Source organism: Pelodiscus sinensis, chromosome 1, assembly GCF_052426305.1.
Source record: "Pelodiscus sinensis isolate ZL-2025 chromosome 1, ASM5242630v1, whole genome shotgun sequence".
NCBI lineage: Eukaryota > Metazoa > Chordata > Testudines > Trionychidae > Pelodiscus > Pelodiscus sinensis.
Genome location: NC_143052.1, coordinates 16301037 through 16321904, shown reverse-complemented (window position 1 = coordinate 16321904; position 20868 = coordinate 16301037). Strand labels below are relative to the sequence as shown.

Below are 20868 nucleotides of genomic sequence, written 5' to 3'. Positions count from 1 at the left end.
CTTTTAAAAAACCTCTGCAGGCAGCCATGCTCAGTGAAACATTGTATGTGAAATGAACAGGTGGCCTCTGCCCAGATAGCCAGATATCCATATCTCAAAATAATTACCCTGACAATTAGCACACCCTCTGGCAGTCTTAGCAAAGTCATGGACATGGACTGTTCCCTGTGGTTCGTTGTTGGAGAGAGCTGTTTTCTGGGTGCAGAGCGGAGCTCAGATTCCCCAGGTCTAAGCTCCTAGGAGAGAGAAGACAAATATGTATTTCAAGGCTGTTAAAAGCTTGAGTGACTATTGTGGCTAAACTTGAGAGGGTAACTCCGTGTGGGTCATTGCTTTTCTTTTTGGTAATATCTCGGGCCTGCCAGTGCTTCCCATTTGGAAAGATTCTTATAAAAACATTCATCCTGTTGTCATGTGGAAGCTGCATTTTTCACTGTTCTGGAGTCATGTCAATCCTACTGCGGGTGAGCGGTCAGCAGTAAGACTTCCACACTCCTTCTTCAATTTACTATACTGTGAATGGCCATCGCGGTGAACCCAAGCAGCATGTGAAATAAGAGTGATCCCATCCTGTGGCAGGAGCGGTGACTGATAACTAAGTTGGTTTTTAACTGGGTTTTCTACATGTTGGACTCTACAATTCCAATGCATCATAGATTTCAGGTCCTCTCGAGAATAACACATTATCTCTACAGCCTTTTTCTTGCCATGTGGAAGGAGGGTTTTAGCCACCTCTTAGTGGCTCGTGTAATTAATTTAATCCCCTCCCCAACCTTAATACCATTGTTTGTGTCCCTTTTGTCACCCCCCCATGCCTATAGTGATGCAGTCAGTCAGAGCTAAGGTGACATGCTGCTAAGGTCAGAATAATTTTCCCTCTGCATGGTCCCATCTGGAGGTGCGGGAGACAGATGGATCTTTCTTCGTCTTTCTTGCCTTCGTCCCATCAAATGGGGTCCATTCCACACGTTCTCACCCTCCAAAGTGGTGCCAGAGCATCTATTACTCCACACGCTAGCTTATCTTCCTTTATGACATCCCGCCACACCTTAGGCCTGTCTCTCTGGGCATATCTATTCTGTAATGAAAAACCAAAGGCTGATGGTGCCAGCTGACTTGGGCTCAGGCTTGGACCCCAACCCCCATGCTTACCTGCTTCTGCTAGGCTGCCGGCACAAAATGGCTGCCGGCAAAAAGACCAAGGGGACGCAATGACTCCCCTGGGTCTTAGTGCTCAACCGCTCCCCTGTTCCTATCCCTGTACTCGCTCTTAAAGGGAACATGCTGTTTTAATGCTGTTTTATTTTAATTTTTTTTTTTTTTTTGTTCAACATTTTGGTCCTCCCCCCCCCCCCCTTTTTTTTTTCCTTCAACAGAATTTTTTCCTGGTGTTTTTTTTGGAGGGTGGGGGATGTTTGGTATTTTTGTTTCAACCATCTGGCAACCCTAAGGTGAAGAGATGTGGAGACTTCACTCCTGGGAAAAGGTCACTCTTTGAAGGCCAGAGCCAGATCTTCAAATGTGTTAATGGCCTAGCAGCTTCCTCTGAGAGTAACCGAGGACAGGCTCCTTTCGCATGCCCTGTGGAGAATAGTGGGAGCTGATCTGTGTTCTGTCAGGCTCGCACCATCTAAACAAAGATTTGTTTATATTACCGTACTGTATTGGTAATACAACCAGTTATGGATTAATAAATATCTTTAATTACAAAGTTTATTGTATCGCTGAGTGTGATAATGGAACATGCAGGCCACATAAATTATTCTGCTCACCTTACTTTAGAGGCCAGAAATACTTCGTTGCTCTAGCTGGTGGAGCATGTGGCCATGTTAGTGACAGGTGGCTACCAAGAGAGAAGCAGAGAAGTCATTATGGGTTCCCATCATCCTATTCTTCCCTTATTTGTGCCTGACACTGTCTATTAGTTTTGAAATTTTGAAATTCATCCTTGTGAATAGAAAAAGGAGCCTGTGTTTATCTTATTGATTCTGTCAGATAGGAAATTCATTTTGAGCCCTGGAAGACATCTCTGGTTGTTTAATCTCTTTGGCCGATATTATAATGCAGCTATAGGAAGAGTAAAAAGACACTGTTTACATGTTCCATCTAATTTTGCCCTGAACAAAATGCTGTACCATCACGTCAAGGCGTTCTATAGAAGAGAATCTATAAATTAGTACTTCTGTATTTAACAGATAGTTATTGTGTGCTAAATATAGAAGAAATCACTTGTTCCACTGCAATGAAAGTTCTTCTGTTAGCCAGTCTAGTCAGATACTCGCATTAGTTTTAAGGTGAACAAATGTATGATTCATTCCTGGTGGAGTGTCACTGGTTTCCAGGGGCATGACACCAAGGATGACTTTAACCCCATGTCAGTCTAATTGCCATTAATTAGTCAGTGTTTGCAGAAGAGCTTGCAGGGGGAAACTAAGTAAGTCTTTCAGAATTGCTGCATTGAACCAAATCAATGTTCATTTTGAGACTGGGAGTTGACTCAGTTCCTCTGTAGTCCACGGCCCCAGAATTGTTAGTCCTTGAGTATTGATGGGTGAGCTACAGAAATGCTGGGATTTTGACTTTGAGTTCAGGGTCTGACCTTGCAAGGTGGCAAAGCTGTGAGATTCTGGGTACCTTCAGCTCTCATTGACCTCACCCGGAGTAGAGGGCTCACAGCAGTTCTAAAGGGCCAATGCTCTTGTGGGACCCAATGCTACAAATACATTCTACTGAGCATAGTGCTTTAAATGTGGTCCCAATAAACGTGAACATGACTCCTCCTGGTAGCAAGCCATATGCTGGTTAGCATCTGTAAGATTGGCTCTTTTCAAAGTTCAGCTTTTATGAGATTTCTAGCACTAGGCTGAAAGACCAGACTGTACTTTGGATTGTGGTTCTTTGAGATTTTGCAATCTCCAGTCTGTTCCTCACCATTTTTTTGTTTGATATTTTGCTAATTAAGAAACCTGCTCTGTCCAGGTCAGTGAAATTACATAATTCATTAACATTTTAACAAAAGGGTGGCAGATACATGATGAACAGGCTACGGAAGGCAGCTGCTATGCTAAAGATGTTTCCTCTGACACAGAGTCTATTTCTGGAGAGGCTAGCCCATTTTCTGGTTATGGGAGCTTGTCTGTATTCAAGTTTGTCCATCAGGAAAACATATTACACACCCATCTTTGCTATTGAAACCATCCATCATGCCCCGAATGGTCTATCATGCTGATGTCTAGTAAAGTGTCCCATCAGAGTCAGATCCTGTTCGCATGCCTGTCCTAGATGTCTGAAAATGTGATTTCAGCTACAACTCTGAGAACATTTAGATGGAATTTATGAATGAATGTCCCACTGACGCATACAGGAGGCCCCCGCTTTACGACAGCCCGCTGTATGACCCCCCCCGCACTTACGACATTTTCTGTAAGTGTGGAAGGGGCTGAAATTCCCCGACTTACGTCCTTGGCCCTGCAATTCCCTGACTTACGTCCTTGGCATACAATGCCTGTCGCAAATGTGGACTCGAGTTACAACGCCCCCGACTTGCGACCCTATCTCCGGAACCGATCGCATCGCAAGTTGGCGGAAGCCTGTATTGACTGACTCCATTTCTCCCTTTTATAGATTATGTTGAGCTTCTGTTTCTGAATTCTTTGGTCAAGCCTCTTCGTTTTTTAAAATTCTGAAATATGCCACATGAAAGACCACTTAAAAGATATCAGTGAGTCTGAGTAGATTTAAAACAAACAGGGGTTTGAAAGAGCCAAATATAGACTGATTGTGCTGCCATTTGTGTCAAAGGGAGACAGTGCAGTTCAGTGAATAGGGGATAGATAAGTGGAGAGTCAAGAGACCTAAGTCTTGTTCCGAGCTCTACCTACCTGTGCCTCAGTTTTCTCATCTGTAAAACAGGGGTCATGGACCCAATCCTGCACCCACTGAAATCATTAGACCTACTTTCACTGATTGAATTTACATTGGATCAGGCCCACTGATTCTTTCCCTCCTTTGCAGAGCAATCTGAGATTGACAGGTGAAAAGTGCTCCCTGAGTAGGATTGCGTCACCACTGACTGAGATGGGAGCAGGAGCAGGCTCCCAGAGAAACAGGGAGGTGGCCAGTCATTAGGCTCATGCTCCAGACTTGGTTTTGTTTTTTAAATCACATCAAAAATGAGACTCTAACCTGGAAACCACTCAGCGCCCTGGACTCCTAATGTCAAGGCTGGATTATGAAAGGAACTGTCAGGGCTGCATCCTGGGTTTAGGGGCACCCACTTTGCCTAAGGCCCTGGGATGCAGCCTCTAAAGCCCCTGGGTGCTGCAGCTCTGCCTGGCACGGGGGACGCAGCTCTGCATGCTGCCATTCTCCCTTCTCCCACCCCCCGCTGGAGCCATGTGCATTGCTGTTAGCAGCGCTCACCAGCAGCTCCACTCCTGACATGCCTGTTGGCCAGGAATCGCACAGAGCCATGTGTTCGCTCCTCCCCCCAGTTACTCCAGGTAAGTGTTCCAATTCCGTGCCCCCTCCTGCATCCTTTCCCCCTCTGAGACCCTGCACACCCATCCCCAGCCTGCTCCTGCACCCTGTCTCCCATCCATACCCTGCAGCTGCACACCAGTCCTGTCCTGCACTCTACCTCCTGCTTAGTACCTCCTGCCCAGACCCCACACTCCCATCCTGCTCCGGCATCCTCCCTCCTGCCCAGACCCTGCACCTCAACCCCAAAATCTACTAGCACTAGGCCCCCAGAACAGTTAATCCAGCCCTGCCTGACGGGCCCAAGGGTTGCAAAATCCTGAGCACTCAGCTCCCCAATAAAGTCCATGGGTTTAATGGCATTAGGCAGCTAGTAAAGACCCTCAAAACCTTCCAGGATCCAAAGTGGCTGCGGAAAGATTTGGGGGTGCTCAGCATGTAGCGAGCTCGAATCCTGGGAGATCATTTTAGGTTATTCCCGTTCATCCCTAGCTTGAACAAGGGCCATGGCTTCGCCTCTGTTTTGGTCCTTTTAGAAGTGGGTTAGTGTATGTAATAATATTCCTAGGGAAAAACTTGTATCTAAACAACTTTCGTTTCCTTGTGTTTTACACATCTGTGCTCCCCTCTGTCCCCAGCTACAGTACAGAGCTTGATACACTCTGACAAAGGACTATTGATGGCGTGCTTGTGTGAATTGGCCCGGCGCGGGTCACAGCCAACTTCTGCGAGACCTACTGCCCCCGTTTTACAATACGTTCCAGTGTCCTGAGCCATTTGTGAAAGGTCAGAAATGAACAGAGAAATGGAGTGGAGTCAAAACCGTGTCGTCCTATAAATACCAGTCCGAGTCAAAGGCAATTTATTCCCCTTACTCGCTGTTGCTTGCTCTCTGGGTGCGTCTCATTCGGTTGTGCTCTCCCAGATGCAGCACTGCACGTCTGTCGGTGAAGTTCTAAAAGGGAGACCACACGTATGGACTTTTGCTTTCCACCTGTGGAATAATCCTGGGTCTCTCTGTCAGCAGAGTGAGTACAGGTTTCAGGTTTGGCAGCCCTGAATCTGAGAGTTACCCAGGCTCAGATGTTATGGTTTATTTCACTGTTTTTTCTTTATCTGTAAACAACATATTTGTTATCGTTGAAGAGATCACTTCAGAGATAGACACTTTGTATTGGGACTCTTGAGAGCTCTTCTGGTTGCTGGACCCAAACTAACATTTGCCTTCACAATGACTTTAGCAGCTAAACTAGAAGACATTGAAGTTACGCTGGAGCACCTGCTAATGGATGTGTTTGTAAGTAAACCACAATTTCCTATTCAAAGCGAGAGGCTAATAATCCGGAAAGAGACATCAAATTTAATGGTACATTAAAGTGTCTCATTGACCTAACCCCTTTCAGTTTCCTGATAAACAGTATGTCCAGAAATACCCAGAGTGTTATGGAATAATAATGTCTTTTCTTCCAAGGGATAACATACAAAACAAGAAAAGTCTGACAAGGAGGCAGGATATATTTTGCGCTTGTTTCATAGAATTTATACAGCTGAGAGATGGCTTTGGACTTACTTGCTCTAGGAATATTTGTATGGAAGGGAGGGTTGAAAACTACAATGACAGAGCATTTAGACCAGGGGTGGAGATTCTAAGGCCCGGGTGCTAGATGCGACCTCCAGTTTGCCTGGATCCAGCCCCTGACACTTGGGGCTCCCCCCAGCATTGGGAAGTCCATGCTGGCACTCCAGCCCCCATGCTGTCCCGCCATGGGACTGGAGCACACAAAATCTACTAGCCTGGACCCCTCTAGGCTCTAGTGTGCGATGGGAATGAAGGGAGTGTCTTTCTCCTCAGTTGGGGGGTCACAGCAGTGAGGATTTTGGGTTTTTTTTGTTTTTTTCTTTTCACTTGTGTGGGGGGGGGGGCCCTGACTGATTTTTCTGTGAGTCAGCAGCCCGTGACCCAAAAAAGGTTCCCCGTCCCTGTTTTAGACCGTGTACCTTCAGTATCAAGTGCCTTTGTCTTTAGGATTTTGATAGCTGTTAAATCATGGACCTTGGTTTGCGGGTTTTGTTTTACTTTTAAAATAGACTAGTGAGCCTACAAAGTACATTACCTGTGTCCAGAGTCTGATCTCTGCTACTATACTCTGGTGAGACTCTGAAGTTTCTCCCTTGAAATCACCAAGACTCCTATTCTAAAAATAATGGAGCTACTTTGGATTTACTCTAGGACAGTGGTTTTCAACCCGGGGCCCGTGAACCCTTAGGGTCCACAGGCTATGCCTAAGATTCCCCAAAGGGTCCATACCACTATTCAAAATTTTTTAGGGGTCTGCAAATAAGGAAGGTTGAAAACCTCTGCTCTAGGGAATCCGACATTAAAATCCCATCATCTTTTTAAATGAGTTTGTTTTTAAAAAATACAAAACATTTTAAACTAGATTTCTAGTGACTTTTCTCGAATAGCAACACATTCTGAGTAGTGTGCAAAGTGTAACATTTCTGGCTGTTGTGCAAAGAAATACACTAAGATTGCAAAATACTGTGAATAGGAGAGGATTCTGCATTCATCTCTCATGCAATCAGCAATCTGTGGGAATCTGTGTGCACTAGAAGGAGCTGTGGACAAGTTAATGTTTTCTTTTGATTGTTGCAATCACTGTAAAATATTTGGGGGTACAGTACATTTCAGCCTACTCATAATTCTGAATCATTTAATCAAGTTAGTTCTAGTAATGCTACTGAAAGGTTCCGGATTTACTGAAGTTCCTGAACAACGCAGGAGACTGGATTATGACCACTTAAAGTCCCTTTCAGTGCTACAATTCTATGGATATTTACCATACTGAAACAAAAAACAGGACTATGTAGAACCCTGTTTTTTGTTTCAGCTACACCGGACTAACATGGCTACATTTCTATCACTGTTACCATACTGAGGTACTTTACATTGTGGCCTTTACAGTATTTCCTGTCATTAGCATGGGAAATGCTACCGTCAATTTAACAGTTGCCAATTGTGTCTTGTTTTTAATCCCACATTTAGCCGGTCACTCCTGAGCAATAATGCTAACTTACTATGCTGTCCTGCAACCATGCTTCACCCCGAACTAAACAGATCAACTCTGGCACTGAGAGCAATCCACTCTCTGTTCCTCATTACAGGCAGTCCCCGGGTTACGTACAAGATAGGGACTGTAGGTTTGTTCTTAAGTTGAATTTGTATGTAAGTCGGAACTGGTACATATTGTAAGGGAAACTCTAGCCAAACATTTCTCCAGAGCTCAGTTTTATTCTCCCACACCTCAGTCCTTTATTCTCAAGCTGAGGTGTCTGCTGAGAAAAGCCGCTCCGCGTCTCCCTGGTCTGCTGGGGGGAGCGCTAGCTTCGCGTCTCCCTGGTCTGCTGAGGGGAAGCAGCTAGTGCGGGGTTGCCTCACCCCGTTTGTAAGTAGGGATCTGATGTAAGTCGGATCCATGTAACCCGGGGACTGCCTGTACTGACACTGCAGCTGGGTAGTGACAGCTTTTTGAGTTTGAACTATGTCCATTTTTAGTTTCTTCCCATTCGTCAAGCCCGTCTTTCTCTATAGTGTTCTTACAACAACACGCAGGAAAAAAGTTAAAATAGTCCAAATAAAATATATGTGAGATTCTCAGTAAGTGTAAATTAGCATAGCTCCTTACACACAATAAAATCCCTAGCTACATTTATATAATTGGGGATGCTTTGTGCCTAAGTGCCAATTTTCCAAGGTAGGTACGAAGTTGTCTCCACTACACCAGGGATCAATGCAGCAATTGATCTTCCGGATATCCATTTTTCACATCAGCTCCACCAGGACGAAAAGACTATTCAGCATTGACGAGAGAGCTGCCCCGCCAACCTTACCACATGCAGGAAGCTACAGTGAGTACCTTGCCTTCAGCTATGCTATTTGCATAGCTGAAGTGACATAGATTAGATCAATGGTGCGGTTTAGTGCAGACAAGGCCTAAGTGGCCTCAGTCCTCTTCAACTCAATGGGAGTCAAGAGAGCTCAGCAACATTTGATACTTTGCAGGACTGGGCCCTACGTGCATGCTGGATCAAAGTCCTTTTATATTCATTTTCCCCGTGTCTTTCATAAGCATTGTAATAGCGGGCTCTATGTTAGGTGAAGACCTCTAGAACTGACAGAAGGTCTTAGCCACAAAGTTCAGCTCTGGAACCAAATGCTCCTGTGTTCTGATCTTGGGATCTGGTTGGGAACCATTTCTACATTAGAAATCACAATGTCTCTCTGCCCTGTCAGCTGATACCTGACCACTATCTACATCGGGGTGGGCAAAAGGGCCTCCGCAGGCCGGATCCGGCCCTCCAAGCGGGTTGATCCAACCCGCAGAGGCCCTGCCACTCCCCCGCCACCAGGCCACCTAGCACGAAACTTCCTCCTGCCCTGTGAGGAGCATGCAGCACTTCAGAGTGCTACACGCTCCTCGCAGGATGGAAGGAGACATCACGCGCTCCCAGCCCTGATTGGCTTGGGGGCAGGAGAGCTGCACAAAGTTTCCTCAGTCCTGCGAGGAGCACACAGCACTTCAAAGTGTCGTACACTCACACAGGGCAGGGGCAGGGCGAAGGAAGCTTCATGCAGCTCCCCTGCCCCCAGGTCGTAATTGGCCTGGGGGCATGAGGGGAGCGCACAAAGCCTCCTCCTGCCCTTTGAGGAGCACGTGGCACTTTGAAGTGCCGTGTGCTCCTTGCAGGGCAGGGGTAGGGCGGGAGGAGGCTTTGCGCTTCCTCCGCCCCCAGGCCAATCAGGGCCTGGGGGCGGGGGAGCGGCGCGAAGCTTCCTTCACCTTGCCCTGGCCCTGCAAGGAGCATGTGGCACTTCAAAATGCTACATGCTCCTTGCAGGGCGAGAGGAGGCTTCCCGCGCTCCCCCGGCCTAGGCCCTGATTGGCCTGGAGGAAGGGGAGCGTGGGAAGCCTCTTCCCGTCCTGCCAGGGGCATGGTTGCCTAGTGGGGAGGAGGGGGCAAAGGGGCTCCCCCACCCCCAGACCAATCACGGTCTGGGGGTGGGATAGCCCAGAAGTATCCTGGTCCCGCCCCTTCCAGTTTAGGCCCCACCCCTTCTGGGTGGCCTGGGGCCCCCGGCCCAAAATTATTGACCACCCCAATCTACATTCTCATATTTGCCTCTATTGGCATAGTATCTGAGCGCCTCTTCGCAGTATCTGCTTATCATCAGCCCTGTCAGCAAAAGAAAGGCTCTGGAAAGAGTAGGACTATTGATGCAAGTAAGGGTAGTGCTGGGGGAATGCTTGGGTGAAAACACAGTTTTGTATTTAGCTATCGGTGTGATGAGCTTGGTGCTCACTCTTTTTCCTTTTAGTGATAAAATCTTTGTCTTAATCCATTCTCTCTAAAGGCTCCACATCCTATACTCATGAATTTCTCCATCCCCCTCACTGGTCAACTTTGCGTTCTCCCAGGAGAAGGTCGCTGTCAGATGGAGGCTCTGGCTGCAAAGAGCTGCTTTGTCAAGTAGTTTGGTCCAATTCTATGCATGCGTAACCCACACCAACTCAGTATGGTCCTCTGTCTCCCTCGGTTGGTAGATTGGTCCCATATAGAAAATAATGAGCTTAGTACTGGCCTGACTAAGAGGTGGCTACCCTATCTCAAAACGATTTATGCTTTATATTCTTGAGGCTCTAAGTTCAATCCCCACAGCCATTGAACCACCCAGTGTAACATGTTACTTTAAAAGTCAGGAGACTCTGCTCTGAGGAGAATCACTGCATACAATGGCAAATCAGGCCAATATAATCCCATTGAACAGCAAGGCTGCAGTGTTCTGAATGAGCTGTAAGCTTCATGACTAGACATAGGGGCTTGCCATAATTAAGCTTGGATGTTACAAATGTAGTGTCATTTTGTTTGATAGGGTCAGGTACCATCTCCTGACCAAAATCCCAGTGATACGCTGCTTGTATCTTGTACGTCAGCTTGCCATGCACTGTGGCTGCGCTTGTCCTCCTTGGCTTGAGACTGTCTTTTTATTCGGGGCGATAAAGATCCTCTGAGACCGGAGACAGAAAAACTGACATGAAATACAATATGAAGCGCAGGCAGAATGGGAAGCACATGCTGTTGTAATAGATCATTCTAGTGGCCAAGTTGATCTACATTCATTTGTTTGTTACCTAGCACTTTACCATTATGAGGAAAAATAATACTCAGCTTAGTACTGGCCCAGACCAGAGTAAATGAAGTGAGCTCAGGCAGACAGATCTGCTATCTAATAAAAAGAACCTCTTTGGAAGGATCCTAAAGAACGGCTCAAATTAGGCATCTTTATTAACATCACTTTCATGGCTTTCAGACCGAAGCGATCTATCACTGCTGCTGTTTCAATCCTCTTGTTGTCTCCATGGCTCCAAACCACGATGTTGCCTACAAGGCTGGGTAACTGGAGTGTATGACGCTGAAGCATTAAAATTCCACTTCTCCTGTGTCAGAGGATTGGGCTTCTTTTCTTTTCTTTTCTTTTCTTTTCTTTTCTTTTCTTTTCTTTTCTTTTCTTTTCTTTTCTTGAACACGCTTTATTGAATGATACCGAATCTCATAGGGCAGTAACACCCCTCCCCCCAGGTAAGTGGAATTTGAAGGCTCCAGGACTGCACAGCTCACCACACAGTTTTATCATAGGGTGGAAAATGCGTAGCTGAATCCAGCTTACCTTAAACCGAGCCGCTGCAGTGTCTACACTGCAGGAGGCTGATGGGAGCACGTGCTCCTATAGGCTTCCCTTACTCCTCCCAGAAGGAGGAGTGCTAGCAGGGGTCGATCTGGAGGTCTACACTAGACCTGGTAAATCGGGGGGAGGGAATAGAACCTAAGGCCCAAGGGCTGGATGCACACAAAATCTACTAGCCTGTGCCCCACTAGGCTCTGGTGTGCCAAGGGGAATGTGGGGAGAGTCTGTCGTCTTCTGAGTTGGGGGCCACGTCAGCGAGGGGCTATCTCTCTGATAGAGGCAGCAAGGCAGGGGGAAGCGACTAGCTGAGTAGCTACTCAACTATCCATTAACTATTTGCGTATCGGATAGTCAACTAGTCACTAAGGGTATGTCTACACTAGCCCCCCACATCAATCTAGGGAGACTAATGAGGGCGACCGAAATTGCAAATGAAGCACAGGATTTAAATATCCCGCACTTGATTTGCATGTTCCCGGCCGGTCACCATTTTAGAAATTGACTAGCCTGAAGTTATTGACCCTGTCTACACGCAGCAGTGAAATGGGATTCCAAAATAAAGTCCTAACTCGAATTAGCTGATATTCCTCCTGCAATGAGGTTTACCAGCTAATTCGAGTTAGGGCTTTATTTCGGAATCCTGTTTCACTGCCGCGTGTAGACGCTGGCAGTTACTTCGGGCTTGTCAATTTCTAAAATGGTGACCATCCGGGAACATGCAAATCAAGCGCATGACATTTAAATCCCGTGCTTCATTTGCAATTTCGGTCACCCTCATTAGCCTCCCTAGATTGATCTAGGGGGCTAGGGTAGACATACCCTTACATCCCTAGGTCAGTGGCTCCTTACCCAAAAAGGGTTCCTCACCCCTGCACTAAATTGAATGCTAGAAGATCGACCTCCAGAGGGTCGATCTTCTCCGTAGTGTAGACATAGCCTAGGAGTCCAGTCATTGACTGTGACTGACTTCAGCAAGGATTGCAAGGTGCTGGATCTGAGAGTGTAGCATCCCCTGGCTTGAAGTAGTTTCTATCATATGCAGGGTTTATAGCAGGGGCTGGGAACCTTTTTTGGGTCAGGGACTGCTAACCCACAGAAAAATGAGCCAGGGCCCACACACAAGTGAGAAGCAAAAAAACCAAAAAACCCTCACTGATGTGGTCCCCAATTGAGGAGAAAGACACTCCCCACATTCCCCTTGCTTACCAGAGCCTAGGGGAGGCCCAGCCTAGTAGATTTTGTGTGCTTCAGCCCTGCAGTGGGGCAATAGGGGGGCTGGTGCACCAGCATAAGCTCCCTGATGCTGGGGGGAGGGGTCTGAGCCTCAGGGGCCAGATCCAGGCAAGCCAGGGGCCAAATGTGGCCCCTGGACTTGATATTCCCCACCTCTGGTTTACAGTTTGGCTCAATGGCTATCAAAATTGTTCCAGCACCCCTGGCAGGATTGGGTCCATTGTCACTTATTGGTCCTGGAAGTTCAGTTCTTCTATGTTCTTCTGCCTTAGGTACTCTTTAACTGGAAGGTCCATGTTAACTGCATTGAGGACACCAGAATAAAAGCTTTCTCGGTCGCACCAGTGTAAATCTGGAGAAACTCCACAGAGTTTTACAGAGTGGTAGTCAGGGCAGGATTTGGCAAAATTGTGTCTCGTGCTTCCCTTGTGAAGCTAATAATATTCCACTTGATTATGATTTTTTTTAATTTTTTTTGCAGAGGCTAAAAATTTGCATCCGCCTTGCATTTTCCACAGCTTCCTCCCAACACATAATGTTCTTGTTATGCTGTCAGCCCACTATCTGCAAGGCAGCTGTTGCCATATTGACACTTCCTTTCCCTTCTTACAAAAGGGCACTGGAGAGCTTTGTTGGCTTGTGTGGCTTCTGTGAGAGGAGATGAAAGGGAAACATCAGACATGACATTTCCTAATTAGCTGTCACCGCCAGTGGGCTTCCCAGGAATTGCTTGTCGAGAGGACACTCTGCTGTGTTTTCTAGCCAAGCAGATGATTCACAGGCAGGAACGGGCCAAAACTAAGGACACAAATGTGAGACCAGGCCATTGACTACTTCGGAAGGTTTTAACAATAGACCCAGGAAGTCTGGGGTCCATGGAGAAATCTGATGGCTGTACCCAAGTTGTCTAGGGCACAAATGAATATTGAGGTGTTTGTCGCTAGATATGTAGGGGGCTGTGCATGTTTAAACCAGTTGCTCATCAGTCCTGGAGCCATTGACCCAGAAAGTCGGCTTCTCCCACAGAACCAGAAGCAAAGAGAGAATAACCCTGATGGAAAAGGGAGCTTGAAAGAGTCTGCAATGCAGTGGCCTGAGAAAAAAGGCTTTGTACCAAGCTAAGAAGGCAGCATAGCAGAACTCTGATGGCAGTATTCAGGGCAAGGATCATTGAAGGAAGAATGCTGAATTCCCATCTCAAGCCAGGTAGAACCTCAGCGTGGATGAGAAACACCTGACTGATCCCTGTTGCCTCGTGGGGGATTCAGTCATCAGACAGGCACAAAGCAGACCAACCAATCCACAGTGCGTCTCCCACTCTAACTGCAGCCTTTCCAAAGTCAACAGCCTAACACTCCCCCACTACACCAAGTAGGCCAAAAAGACCAGGGCTGGGGTGAGAGTAATGATGGACCCTTATATCTAGCTGGAAGTAATGGGGCTGCTGGTATGTGGAGCTGTAATTTCTTAGCCCAATACAGAAACAGTAATGGCAGCAGCAGCAGTCAGCTGATAGGGTCAGTGGAGATTGCTGGATTCCAGAGTGCCTCACCTCCTGTCGTCCTGAGAAACAGCTGATATTCAATCTGACCATGTACCCAGGTCCCAGCAGAGTTAACATAATAACAACAAGGAAAAGAAACTTCATGTACTTTATTAGCACCAGCACTTATGTGGGGGAAAATGACGTTATGGCTGCATATTGTGACCAAATGGCTACGTTCCTTATTATTCATTATTCGTCCGAAAAAGCTTTTTCGGAAAAAGACTTCTTCCTCGTAGAAAGAGGTTTACCGCTGTCAGAAAAACCCCTCCGTTCTTTTGACTTTCTGTCGAAAGAATGCAATACCAGTGTGGACATAAGTGTATTTTTTCCGGGAAAACTGACATTTTTCTGGAAAAACGCTGTAGTATAGACATACCCTGAGAGGACATGATAGCAGCTTTTAAGTACCTAAAAGGGTGTCACAAGGAGGAAGGAGAAAAATTGTTCTCCTTGACATCTGAGGATAGGACAAGAAGCAATGAACTTAAATTGCAGCAAGGGAAGTTTAGGTTGGACATTAGGAAAAATTTCTTACCTGTCAGGGTGGTTAATCACTGGAATAAATTGCCTAGGGAGGTTGTGGAATCTCCATCACGGGAGATATTTAAGAGCAGGTTAGATAGGTGTCTATCAGGGATGATCTAGATGGTGCTTGGTCCTGCCGTGAGGGCAGGGGCCTGGCCTTGATGATCTCTCGAGGTCCCTTCCAGTTCTAGGATTCTATGATTCTTCATACAGGGTCCTGGGCATGTGACTACATCCCTGGACTGAAGTGGTTTCCATCACATACAGGGTTTACACTTTGGTTCAGTGGCTCCCAGCACTCCCACTATCAAAATTGTTCCAGCATCATGACTTACATGTTGCAGTCTGAGGTACCAAGACATTGTCAGGGTCTCTGTTGCCTTGTACCACAATGAGCAAACATCCCCATCACTACAACCCTGCACAGATACAAAATTTGATATCCACAGACTGTCAGAGTCCTAAATGCAAGCTTTGTATCTGCATCCAAATCCCTATCCACACAATGAGTCGTGGATATCTGTATCTACATCCACGGAAGCAGATACCCACGGTTCTAAAGCAGATATCTGCATATTTGCCGGGCTATATTCATCATGTCACATAGAGTCCATGTTCTGGCAGCAAAATATATCTAGTGGATAGTCTTGGCAATCAATACTATAGATAAGAGTGTTTATTTTCTCATTGTCAGTGCAATTACACAGTTTACATTATACTCTGTCCACTTCATAAACACAGGCGATCAATACCCGTTATCAAAATCCGTACTCAGCGACAACACAGGTAGGGAAGTTTGTCGGGAGAAGGTTGTAATGGAAATTACTAGAAAACAAATCCACAAAGCAAACCCCTTGCAAGGTGGGTTCCTTCTCTGCTCCCATTACCCAAAATGTTATCTTGTCAGCTATTGAGGCTCTGTTACAAAGCGATTACATTGCTCTTAATACCAGACGCAATGATAAGGCATTATCAAAATGTAAAGTGATCCATTAACCTACGTAGCAGCAATAAATCGCCTGCTTGAGCTGAACTGCCGGGACTCGTTAATGGAAGAGTAAGCAGCTAGTTTGTACTTTGAGCCGTCACAAATCATGCATAATGTAAGCCAGCAACTGCTAAGTCGGCCCCTGTGAAATAGCTGATATTCTCATTTATTTATTTATCAGAGGAATCAGATCTCTGAAGTGGTCCCTAATGAGATTCCCTTTGGCATTAACAACATCCTCCAATTTACCTTCTGCATCCTCTGCCTGGCTTTAAAGCAACAGAATAAAGACTCATTTCAGGTCTGGCTTTGCACTGTTGAAGTCAATGGGAGTGTTATCATTGGACAGGATGGGAGCAGCAACAGGACCTTAGTTGTTGATGAGCAGTGGTGTTGAGTTTTTTCAGCACTTCCAAGTCACTTCTCAACAGCTTGCAGGATTGGGTCCTTGGGGAGACTGTTAAGTAGATTTGGAGGCAAGGATGCTGGAACAGTCTGTATGGTGGGGATGCTGAGAGCCGTTGAACCAAATTGTGAACCCTGTTTGTATATAACATCAAGACAGGGGGTGTTTCAGCACCCTCATCATCCCTAGTTCCAGCACCTATGTTTGGAGCAGGGGAGAACGTATTACTTAAAGAGATTTTATAAAATCTAATATGAATAGAATTTATTTGTAATGATCCCAATAAAAAATGCCAGTGAAAAGAAGTGGGGAGAGGGGAGTAGGGATTTATTTTATGAATTTTCCTACAAAACAGGGAGTAATTCTCCAGTGTGGTGTTCTCTCCTTCGGACACTTTGGATCGGACCAGCTAGGGAGTCCCATGTTTGACCAAGCTCAAACTGGGTGTCACCAACAGAGGTTACAATAGGGGGGTAGAATTTGAATGACCAGTAACCATGCTGGTACAGCAAGAAAACCAAAAAGTGAAACTGTGCACTCTAGATTGACTTGGCTAAGCTAAGTGAAAGGGGCAAAGTAGACCGTGTGAATGGAGAGCTGTGAATTAGATTAAAGTATTGCATTATAAGTAATACAAGGAACACCGGGACTCATTAACTACTGGACCAACTTACTAGGGATGTGATGGACTTTCCATCTCTTGATGTGTCCTGGAAGGAAGACTGGATGTCATTCTAATAGAGATGCTGTAGCTCCAAGCGAAATTATAGGCTTACAAAAATGAGGTACTTTGGTCTGCTTGAGGGGGAGGTCAGACTAGATGAGCATAATGGTCTCATCTGGCCTTAAAAGCTATGAAGGTTGAAGCATATAATTAAATACATGGGTTCATTTTATTTTGACAGTGTTGGCAAAGCCCCTTTAAATGTGTACAAATGCAATTTTCACTTTATTAGGAGAGAAGTAGCCATCATCCTCTACTTACAGGCTCTCGCCAGTAAACTGCCATCTCATTTAATAACCTCATTTTTCTGAGGGACGTAGGGCCCTTTTAGAATCTCCTAAAAACTCTCAAGATACCTTTACTTCTCGGCTCTCTCAAATGACCTCGTGTCAGGACTGCCTTCCCTCTAACCATGTGGTTTCACTTGAGAAAATTCACTCCTGGCTTTCCAGCAGTTTGAGATCTTTTTTTAACAAGTGTGAGTTTAATTGTAAAGCTAAGAGGGAGAAACTTACAAAGCATGAAGAACGAAAGAAAATAAATCGTCAGTGTTGTTTGACATAATCCATATGTCACTCAGGCATAGTACAGTCCTATGTAGAGCAGAAGCCCGATAGGTTCTGAGTACTTCCGAGGGATTCTCAACATGCTCAGTACCATGCAGAATCAATTTCCTAATAACCTTGGGCCTGATGCTGAACGCTTGCATCTCTCCTTAGAGTCATGGGTGCTCAGATTTGGCCACTAACAAAAACTACAATCTGGTAATGGTCCAGATCAATAGATTAGCATGTCTGTAAATGTCACATCCAGCTCCTGCAGCCTGACTGTGATGTGGGAACATAGCATTGCTGCCAAATTCCTCCTCTCTAGTTTATGTAAAGGCCAAAGGCCGCTCCCTGTTCCCCAAATGCATCTCTCCAGGGCACTTGTGTCCGACAACTTCCCTCCCTAATTCATTACTAGTCCTCCCGCTTACGTGGGAAAATAGTACAACTAAATTATTCTTAACTTTTATTATATAAACCATAGGTTAAGTATGTACAAGTAAGCCCTAAAGGACTGGAGACCAAGGATTGACCTACAGACAGTAAAACTGAAGGAAAATGACTGTATATGCACAGGAAAAATTCTTCAGATATAATGCGGACAACCACTAATACCTTCAGTGATAAAGAAGTTTGGCCAGTAGCCTCTCACCAAAACAGCCTCTGGCTAGCTTGGTAGGCCCTCTGGGGAATTCCCCGTGTTCACTTCTCTAGACTCTATTCCTGCACCATTGCAAGTGCCTCCTGCAGCCACTCCCCACCACTGAAGTCTCACCTCGCAGACTGGGCCAGTAGGAAGGAGAGGTTCAATATAGGTCTCCATTTGAGATTATGCTTTTTGCCCTCCCCCTCTTCCACCCTTTGGGTATGTCTACACTCCCCGCTAGTTCGAACTAGCAGGGTAATGTAGGCATACCGCACTTGCAAATGAAGCCCGGGATTTGAATTTCCCGGGCTTCATTTGCATAAGCGGGGAGCTGCCACTTTTAAAACCCCGCTGGTTCGAACCCCGTGCAGCGCAGCTACGCGGGGCTCGAACTAGGTAGTTCGAACTAGGATTCCTATTCCGAACTACCGGTACACCTCGTTCCACTAGGAATCCTAGTTCGAACTACCTAGTTCGAGCCCCGTGTAGCCGCGCGGCACCGGGTTCGAACCAGCGGGGTTTTAAAAGTGGCGGCTCCCCGCTTATGCAAATGAAGCCCGGGAAATTCAAATCCCGGGCTTCATTTGCAAGTGCGGTATGCCTACATTACCCTCCTAGTTCGAACTAGGAGGGTAGTGTAGACATACCCTTTCTCAGCAAATCCCAGCAACTGAACCCCTGTCAGCCTAGCACAAACTCAGTTAAAAGATCCTAGAAGTGCTCATTCTTAGTTTGCCTTGGACATACCATCCAGACATCTCCTGCTCTCTCTTGCCCAGTTTTCTTATGTCCTCTTGTGGGCCCCAGCTGCTTGGTACCTGAGCACCTCACCATTTTAAATGCATCACTACAACACTCCAATAGGGGAGAAGGAAGTACCGATATCCCCCATGTTGCTGTGGAGAACTGAGGCACAAAGAGGTCGTGTTACTTGGCAAAGGTTGTACAGAAAGCCTGACACACAGCAGGGACTTGAATCTAGGGGTGTGTCTAGACTACCTAGTTTTGTCGACAAAAGTGGACTTTTGTCGACAAAACTATACCAGCGTCTACACTACCGCTGAGTTCTGTCGACATAACGTCGACAGAACTCAGCAGTTTTGTCGACGCTGGTATACCTCATTTTACGAGGCATAACACCTTCTGTCGACAGAACTCTGTCGACAGAAGGCGTTATTGCCTGTAACATTGCGTCCAGACTACGGAGTTCTGTCGACAAAGCAGCTTGCTTTGTCGACAGAACTCAATGTGTCTGGACGCTCTTTGTCGACGGAAGTTTTGTCGACAGTATCTGTCGACAAAACTTCCGTCGACAAAATGCGGTAGTCTAGACGTACCCTAGGTCTCCAGCTAGTGTCCTAACTACAGGACAGTCCTCCTTTCTGACGGGCGCTAACAGGCTCCATAGGCAAGGTGGGGGGAGGGAGTTCCACACTCCTGGAAGGGGCAGGACCTCATTGAAAGGGGTAGGGCTGGGACAGCCAGCTCTCTGTGCCTCCTGGAGCATGCCATTCTCCTCCACCCCCTCCCCCTTAGAGCCCCCTGGAACGAGTGGTGCGCCAGTGGCGATTTATACTGCAACAGCAGCGGCGGCAGGCAGCCAGGAACCCTGGGCCTCTTTGAATGGCTGGGCCCCAGGGCAACTTCCCTCTTTTCTCCCCCTGTTGGCAGGCCTGCTTCCCCATTCTTCTTTGTCCTAAAGTGGGTCTTTCCAGTCCTGTGTCCCATCTGGGCCTCTGCTTCATGCTTTAGAGTGCAGATGACCCAGGGTGCTTCAGGTCTGGATCCAAACTTCCCCAGATCTCAAGAGATCCTGGATTTCAGATTGTTGGACTAGGCCCATGTCTCCCAGCCCTGCCTATGTGCCAGTGAACTTCAACCTGTGAAAGTTACTGCTGTGTTATACAACATCGAGCAGCCATGAGACATCTGGATCGACTGTAGAAGCAACCAACGTGCACTGTGGACATGCTGCACAAGCGGTAAGGTGACGGAACAAAAGTTTTCATTCATGTCCGGTGCTGGGCTTCACATTCACTCTGACCTGCAGCCTCTTAACTAGGCTTGTTACAGCTGCTGTCTTTATACATCCTAACTTGCTGGTTAGTTTAATCACAAAGGACACGGATTGCCCAGATTAGCTGAGCGAGGGATGGTGTAACTGGATGGTGAAGGAAGAATTTTCTCTGCATATTAGTGCACATCAGGCACTAATCTACATTATCTAGCACTGCAGATCTGCATTCCTCTCTGCTTTTCAAGTCTCATAGAAAGGGGAATGGAGAGTGAGCCTTCAGGATTTCTTCCCATAGTGTGCAAATCAATGAAGGCTAATTCCACTGCACTTGTTTGCCTGTCGAAAGTTAAAAGCAGGCTCCTAGAGATGAGCCATATAGGCAGGCCGTGCACAGCCAATAGCACCATGCTTGCCCAGAGCAGAGTATCACTGGGTAGGCTATGGGATACCATCTCAAAACACATGCTACACACGACATGTTCTCACCAAGACAGGTGGGGCCAGGACACTGCACCATGGGACAGATTTACATCGCATGCCCCCTTAGGCACAGCATCTTCAGCACTCCCCCACCTGCTGCTGACCTTTGTGTTTCCATAAAAAATGAAACTTTTAACCCACTTTTTTTCGGCACTCCAAGGCACGTGCCCGTTGGGCCTAATCGGATATCCAGCTCTCACACTAGCTAGCCTCCTTCTGGCCATTCCAGCCAGCATAGCCAGAGGCTCCTCCTCCACGCCCATGGAATCCCCACGATCAAATCAAGGCTGCTTCCTGTGCAGGAGATTTAAATGACCACACCCCCTTTAGAGGAGCCACTGTGTGTTCCTTTTACAAAAGTAACACAGGTGTTACTTCTTTCCCCCCTGCTAAAACCAAGTTAGAAATAGCGGCGAAGAGTCCTGTGGCACCTTATAGACTAACTGAAGTGTTGGAGCATAAGCTTTCGTGGGCAAGACCCACTTCGTCAGATGCATGTAGTGGAATGGCTACATGAATGAATGGCTAGCT

The 20868-nt window shown here is 46.6% G+C and overlaps 1 protein-coding gene across 2 annotated transcripts in view; it reads left to right on the top strand.

Moving 5' to 3' along the window:
• The window catches only part of FRMD4A (FERM domain containing 4A), a 436582-nt gene that overhangs the window by 85093 nt on the left and 330621 nt on the right, over positions 1-20868 (top strand). Inside the window, exon 1 of one of the 2 annotated variants that reach the window (XM_075926044.2) lies at positions 5390-5776. The exons of the other annotated variant lie outside the window; for it this stretch is intronic. Within the exon in view, the coding sequence (XP_075782159.2) occupies positions 5711-5776 (66 nt within the window). The 5' untranslated portion in view covers positions 5390-5710. Of the gene's footprint in view, positions 1-5389; positions 5777-20868 lie in introns of those variants that run through there. 2 annotated transcript variants of the gene reach the window in all.